This window comes from Cibotium barometz, chromosome 38 (genome assembly GCF_041138505.1).
Source record: "Cibotium barometz isolate CiBa-2024 chromosome 38, ASM4113850v1, whole genome shotgun sequence".
Classification (NCBI taxonomy): domain Eukaryota; kingdom Viridiplantae; phylum Streptophyta; class Polypodiopsida; order Cyatheales; family Cibotiaceae; genus Cibotium; species Cibotium barometz.
The window spans coordinates 9,055,617-9,063,543 of record NC_141083.1 but is presented as its reverse complement, the minus strand read 5'-3'; the positions used below and the strand labels follow the sequence as shown (position 1 = coordinate 9,063,543).

At 41.5% G+C, this 7,927-nt stretch overlaps 1 protein-coding gene across 1 annotated transcript; it reads left to right on the top strand.

Moving 5' to 3' along the window:
- Window positions 1-2,086: 2,086 nt before the first annotated feature.
- LOC147616314 (uncharacterized) lies at window positions 2,087-5,971 on the top strand. Its single transcript, XM_086777381.1, has 2 exons — window positions 2,087-4,096; window positions 4,219-5,971. The coding sequence occupies exons 1-2, from the start codon at window positions 4,089-4,091 to the stop codon at window positions 5,828-5,830; spliced, it is 1,620 nt and encodes a 539-aa protein (XP_086633507.1). The 5' UTR covers window positions 2,087-4,088; the 3' UTR covers window positions 5,831-5,971.
- Window positions 5,972-7,927: the final 1,956 nt, after the last annotated feature.

The following is a 7,927-nucleotide window of genomic DNA, read 5'->3' as shown; positions in this document are numbered from 1 at the left end:
AACTGTTGAGGGTTCTTTTTTAAATTGTATTAAACAACGTCTCGTTAAAAAAAAACTCTTTTTCAAAAGGCACCTTGTTAAATAAATAGAAAGGCAAATAGCATATGCTAGCAAGCAATGTCCATGGACATGCTATTTAGTAAACGTTAACATGCATACACCCAATAGCAAAATAGTCGACAACACACGGTGATGATAGCTTATCTTAGTTTGTTTATCTATTTTGAAACAATATTTTGACCTTGTACATCTTTATTCATAATATAATATGAACTACTCTCAAATATGGTTGTATTTTTGAATGAAACTTTTTATAATATATTGTAAATGTATATTCTTTATATAAATGTATATTTTTAATGCATGTATTAGTTTTTTCAAATTTTAAGGAGAGAAGGGGAGATGGAATGGAAGAGAGAGAAGAAGATCTAATCTGCTCTCTCTCCCATTCTATATCCCTCCCCCTTAATGTGTAAGTATATAAATGTATTATAATAATATATAGTATATAATGTAATGTAAATGTGTATTTTTCATACATGTGTTTTTTCTTTAAGGGAGGAGAGGGAGAGATAGAATGGGAGAGAGAGAGAGAGAGAGAGAAGGAAGTCTGATCGGTTTCTTTCTCTCCCATGTTGTCTCCTCTTCTGCCCTCCCCCTTGTTGAGATATCAAGCTCAACTAGTGTTGCATACATTGATGAGATTACCCGCCTAGGTGATAACTTTCACACTTATATCACTAGTATGGTTAATGAGATTATGGTTGATATACTGCCATAGTGGGAGGATGACAGGCTATATGACAACTATATACTAAATATGGTATAGTTATAGCTCAACTTAGTCGGGTTCACACTATAAAACCGACCATTGTATGTTATAGTAGAAGAGTATTTTCTTTTATAATATGTACTCAGATCTCTTTAGTTTATTGTTATAAAAAAGAGAAAAAGATAGAAGAAAATTCAACCATCCGTCTCTTTCTCATGTTTTTCTCTCTCTTATGTGTGTGTGTGTGTGTTTTGCTTACAAGGAACTCAAGCTCTCTCTCTTTGTTCTATCAGAGCTCCGGTTCGTGTGCGAGATAAGGAGGCAAGGGATACACGGATAAAAGTATTTCCATCTCTTTGGAACACCACCTTTAGTAGTTTCGAGAGCTACATGAGTATTTCCATCTCTTTTCCTCTTTGATTTTGAAACACCACCTTTGGTAGTTACGAAGGAAGTCATTATCTCAAATTGGAAGAAGGAAGAAGACTATACTGTGTGTCCTTTTTCTTATAATATGTACTCTTATAATCTTCTTTGTTTATTATAACAAGACAAGAAAAGAAGCGGTACATAAGTAAGAGAATTTTCATCTCTTTTCTTCTCTAATTTTAGAGGAACACCTTTGGTAGCTGTGAGAGCTACAAGCAGACAGGAAAACTATTATCTTAGATCTTGGGGGAGTCACTTATAAATATGTAAGTCTATCACGTGGAGGTTTTTTAAATCCTTTTTTATATATTTTTTACATACAAAAAGATACCATTTAAAGAGTACACGTATTTACAAATTGAATAAGAAAAAGGTATATTTTATTCATGATAAATTTACAGATAAGGTGTTTTTAAATTAGACCTTGAACACATGTGATATAGAGGGTTTACATATAGTGACCCCCTTAAGTCTTAGATTGAAACATCATCCTAGATAAAAGAAAAAGACCATATTATGTACACTTTCCTTTATAGTATGTTCTCTTATCTCTTTAGTTTATTGTTATAGAGAAAAGAAAAAGATAGAAAAAAAAACAGTTCTCTCATGTGTCTTGCTCTCTTTGGTGTGTTTGTGAAAAAGTCAAGCTCTCCCTCTCCTCACATTCCTTTTACCCTTCCCCTCCCTTTTTAGTGTCGTCGAATGTCGTAGTGATGAATATAGTTATGCACTTAGCTATCCATGCGGCTATGTGTGTGGATGTAACCTCGTGTGCCACATGTATAGCTTTGTAAAAGAAGTTTAAAACTGCAATACGATTGTAGACGATGTATCCTCTTGTACTCGGTCTCGCAATAATTGACCGAAGCAATGGTTTTGTTCATCATAGGAACAAAGAAACTTGCATGCCCAAGGGAAAAAAACATGCTAGGGCTGGGCTGTTTGCAGTAGTACCGACTAGGCATCCGAATGATTCTAGGAGCAGAGGCCCGGCGTCACAGAGAGCCAAGAAGCAGTCAGAAACCACCTCATCGGTAGAGGTAAGGGGGCGTAATCGCCCGTTAGAGACATGGAAGGTACGAGGGTTGTAGCAGCAGCGCAAAGGGGAAGTGTGGATCGTTCACTTGCCGCATCAAGGGAGCAAGCAGTATATGCCACATCAAGGGAGTTAGAGCCAAAAATCAGAGAGCACAAAAAAAACAGAGATTACCTCCTTATTGGAAGAGACGAAGTTTGCCAGGTCGTCGAAGTGGGTTGCCGAGAAAAAAGAGAAAGGCGAAGGCTGCTGCATCGGTAGGCGCAGAGTTGCTATTTCAACTGAGAAGTTCCCCCCCTTTTATTGCAGAAATAAGACTTGAATGGAGTGACTGAGTTGTGCAAGAGTCGTCAAGTGAATCAACGGCTGCCCGTTGGACCACGATAAGGAGTTGGGGAGGGGCCTCCTTCTGCGATTTGGCGTGTTCCAGACGAGGAAATAGGTGTAAGGTCTGCATATACGAGGCCTGCCTTAACAATAGATGGCAGTAGAGCATCCAACATGATGTCGAGAAGGAGAGACATGGGCTTCAGCCACGGCCCTTTCAGGGTATGTATTGGAAGGACAGGAGCCTGGAAGGAGAGAATTGAGAATACGGTTGACTACCTCCTTCAAGGCAGGGCCGAAAAGTTCCAAACTGTCTAAACGTGATGACAGTAGAAGCACGGATGCTGTTTGTGCAGCGTCAGATCCGACTGTGGGTGATGGTGTTGCTTCGTGGACACCATCGAGGGCCTCCGTAAAGAGGGCTGGAGCTCATGCTATAGCAAGGGTATCAAGGGGCCATGAGGCGGGACTATGTGAGAGTGCTCGTTTGACATATGCTAGCAGAGAGGCGGAAGGGAGATGAGCTTCCATAAGCATAGGACTCAGTGATGACGATGATACCATGTAAAGATTACGAGACACAGGCAGAACACAGTGCAGAGATGGGCGCAGTAGGCAAAGGAGTTAATGGTAAAAAGTGTATGAACATCATGTATTAACGATTGCTTTACAACATGGTTGTTGCCTCTTAATACAGGTGGAGACAAGTGTCCCGATGCATGTACATGAGGGGTGTGTATGCATGTAGTGCATGTATGTGTAAAGCACACTCTTAACAATCGCCTTGACTAGATTTTTGCTCTTTGGAACTTTATTTTGGGGGGATTAGACCGATTGCCTAATCTGGCCAACGTCACGCACGATAGATGATGTTTGGCAAGGGGCAGGTTAAAGACTGCACGATGGCAGATCAAACGTGGATGGTGATGTTGCGATTTGTTTACAATGGGTCCTGTGCGATCTCCATGAAAGCTAGCTACTAAAAGAATGAGCACGGCTACGTGGACAGCGATGTTTGGATCTGATGGTAATCTCCGTGAATACACGTGATGTACTGAGACAATCAGGTGGAAATTGACATTTTGATATGGCGGGCCGCGGCCTGCAGCGTGCACCGATAAGTATTTGAGAGGCAATACTGTCAGGGCATACTCTGTCTTGATATCGATCCTAATCAATGTTTTAATCTCACTCTGATCAACCCCCTTTTGTAACTACTTATAGCTACCAGCAACCGATTAGTTTTGTCACATAAGCTTTGTATTCCGGATCCCGCACTCCTCTAGTATGCTTTTTCACATGCAGCGCCTTCTGATTATCCCTGCTTGCTGTGTTGCTCACCACAGCTTGTAGTGTGTGTGATTGGGCCAGTGGGCAGCTGCTGCAACAGCCGGCAACAAAATCCTTCCAGACAACTGGCCCCAAATTAGTATCAGTATGCTTTCCTCTCCGGCCACCAGCTAAACGTCATCCGCCCCACTGCTTCTAGTGAGAAGCTGATGGATACCTATTCAACGCTGCCCCATGATCTCGTAAGCTTCCCTTTCTTTAGCTATAGCCCTAGTTCTAGTGAACTGGCTGCCTGCAGCTCCTTCCTTCTACCTCCCCTTGTTAATATTGACACAGTTGCTAATGGAGAAGGCGTGTTGTGCAGCAATCTTACAAGTGGGCGAGCTGCGGCTGCAGGTGATGATTGCTACTATCCTTTCCATGTTGCTCCTGCAATAGAAGCGAATACCACGGAAAATCTGCCCTACTGTGGGTTCTCGCAGCCTGGAACACAGTGGAAAGCAGATCAGTATTACCCGCGCGTTTCGAATCCCAATTCATATGCTTCCCTTTCAGCTGGTGATTTGCCCGAGAAGCTGCTGCCCATGGAAGGACATGACTACAATTATCAGCTGCCCGTTAATGGGCCTCCATGGCCAGCCTATGGTCCAAGTACTTGGCATCATGGCGAACCTGATCTGGGTGTTCAATATGATCATCATAGTAAGCTACCGCAGAAGGTGCTTGACCATCAGCTCCTGCCTCATGACAGGTTGCATAGAGAAAAATCAATCAAGGCCTTGGATATGCCGCAATTGGACTATGGGTGCCACACATCTCTGCCTGCGGGCCTGCTGAAAGTTGACCCGGCGGACATAGCTGGGAAAGAACCATGGTCCAGCCATTACTTGCAACAATCAGCTTGCAATATCAACACTAGTAGCTGTGGGACGCGGTCACTAGAGTCCCAGATGCAGTGGAAGTCGGTCCTCGATGCGACTTGCAACGTCCATGACGAGTGTTTGGTGCAGTTAGAGAACAACTCTACCAGCTACAACAGTCCTCTAATACAGCTGCAGCAGATTCTTCAGAGATTTTCAACAGTCGACAAAGTACTCAGTGCAGGCGCTGTTACTCCTGCACCGTCGACCACATTTCCCAGTTGCAAGCTTTTCAAAAGCAGCAGATCGGATCTAGATGCCAAAACCCATGCAATTCACTTCCGCCCTTTGAGTGATACAGGCGTCCCCTCACTGGTTCAAGCTCAAGGTGGACGGCCCTCGACCTTGGTTATTAGCAACACACCATGCCCAAGCTCAGGCACTGCAGCTGATCGCAAGCGGTCTCGTGCTCATTGTATTGATGTAAACATTACAAACTGTGGCCCGAGCACTAAAAGGCAGTGTAGCAGTACTAGTGCTTTTGCTACATGCATGGGTGATCACTTGTTCACTGAGCCAGCTCATGCGGTACCGGGCCAGCTGCCTAGCACTGATGAGGGCAGAGTCGGACCTAGTTCAAGGTTGTTGCAGCCTAAGCAAGCGTCGCCAGCGGAGAGTGGAGGTAAAGCAGGTGACCATGGTGGACAGTGCACTCGTAGTAGCAGCAGTTACGCCGTCGAGGTCCACATGAAACCGGATAAATTGGAGTCGAAAAAGCACAAGACGGCGGCAAGGAAGCAGCGGATCACGGCAGAGGTGGAGACGCTGAAAACGTTAGTGCCAGGCCTAGTCCGCAGCTCTTACTATACCATAGCAGGGGTGATGGAGGCGGCCGTGCGGTACCTGGACTTCTTGCACGCCCAGCTCTGCTGCCTGGACAACGAGTGGATCCTCGATGCTCGCCCGCCTTCTTTCGATGGTGATGATGGGCGGTCCCTCCTTCATCGCCTCCTGCCGTCCGCCCGAATCCAGGAGATCCTCTGGCGAAAGGGCGTTTGCCTTGTCACTGCCCGCCAGGCACGTGCCCTCCACTACGACCCTACAGCCAATGTTTAAGTCTTTGGTCCTGCCGTGTGCATTACATTTTTTAGCCTTGGGGATGTTGGTCAATATAGAATCAATGGATCCAAGGCTGGAGATGTTTTTGTACAATTTCGGTTGTTGAAAGTTTATATTTAGTTTAGATGTGTTTGATTAGTATTGAAAGGACTTAGTTGAGTACTTGTTTTTTGGGATCAATAATAATTATATGTAAACTTAAAACAAATCTGAAATATAGCAAAATGAACAAAAACCCTATACTGCCCTACAAACCTCTACACATCACTTTGTATAAACATAGTTATAGTTTACAATAGTAACACTACGAAGTGCCAAGGCACTCCACTCTGTTGTGTTGGAACCATGGGTATTTGGAATTTGTTTGAACCTACAATTATTGGTGAGATGAGTTTAATTACTAATTTAATTAGATAAATGGACTTCTTACTTTTTTATAATAAGGTTGTTATTAATCATCTCAACACCAAGGTGGTGTGTTCTCCCACCTCTTGTCTTATTCCTCCTCTAGATCACAATCTTGTAAGGGCTCAAAGCCCAAAACGGAGCAAGCAACAAATTGCTACTCCAACCTCGTGATGGTTCAAACCCTCAAACTTGAGCAAGCCAAGTAATTTCTACTCCAACCTCATAAGGGCTCAAACTCTCAAGCTTGAGCAAGCCACTAATTACTACTCACGTATGCTTTCTTTCGGCCGTGGATAGATCCAGAGTCATCTTTGTCTTTAGATTCTAGAACACTGATTTGGCAGTGCCGCCACCACTTGGACCCACGCCTCCAGCTATCCTTGTTGCTATTTGCACACCGGCCCAGTGTTCATGAAAAACATTTTTTACAACCAATACAAAAACCTTTGGTTTTAACTATGCTAAATTTTTTCAATTAGATGAATAATTCAAAAAAATCAAAATAAAATTTTTTAACTTGAGTATCAACCATTTTTTAAAGTTATTTTTCAATATCTATCATTCGCTTTGCATTTCAAAACGTAAACATTCCAAAAGTTTGCATTTCAAAAAGTTTATATGACAAATATAAACAACCAAAGAGTCATTTATTAATATCAAAATTTCACTCAACCAAAGAGTCGTTTATTAATATCAAAATTTCACTCATACAAAAGTAAGCTTCTTGCTCATACAAAGGCATTTGACATCCTTTAAGGTAAGGCTTCATAGAGTGGTTAAACTACTATGGATAACCAAAAAGATAATATTCTTTTATGATAGCTTTCGATAGGTAAAGCAAAGTAGCAATGTCCATAGGATATGCTAAAAAGCATAGATACCATGGATACAAAATTTTGGGAAAGATTAAAATACTATGTGGAACATATTGTGATACTCCATCAATTAACTCTTCAATATTTGCACAAAGATTAAAAAATTAATGCATTATATTATCGGTTAGTGTAAGATTATAAGATTATTTTACATTACCGTGTTCAACAATCAATGGTCAAAAAGGATTTGATTTTCTTCCAACTTCATGGTCAAAAAATCGATATCTTCTATAAAGAAAAAAGTAACAATATACAAATATTGTCAAAAAAAACCCAATGTTAATCTTGCTCCAATAATACTAACTAGTATTGTGTAGTTCTATAGATATGCCTTGATGTTTTACAAGCATTTCTCCATGCCTCCATAGCTTCAACAATATCAAAATCTTCCACATTTGGATCCTCGATTGATATATAATGCAATAATGATTCCAAACTTCTTGTCTCAAGTTTGTTTCTTAAACGTGTTTTGATGTTATTTTGTGTAAAAAAATCACTTTCACAAATTGCTGTACTGGAGCATTGGATAATGGCAATTTGACTCAAGCACAATAAGTTTGCATATTTTTCCTTAAGCAAAGTCTTCCAACTTATGCATGTCCAAGTTTCACGCAAAGGGAGATTTTTCCAATCCAAAGCTGCTTGCACTTTGAACACTTGAAATTCTTTCTTTATGTATCTCTCATCCACGGTTTACACACATTTCTCCATTAACTGTCTCTTTTGGCCGTGCATAAAAGTCAACCAACGCATTCATTTCTTCAATCCCATATGCTTTCAAAAGCTTCCCACTCAGGAATGAAGATGGACA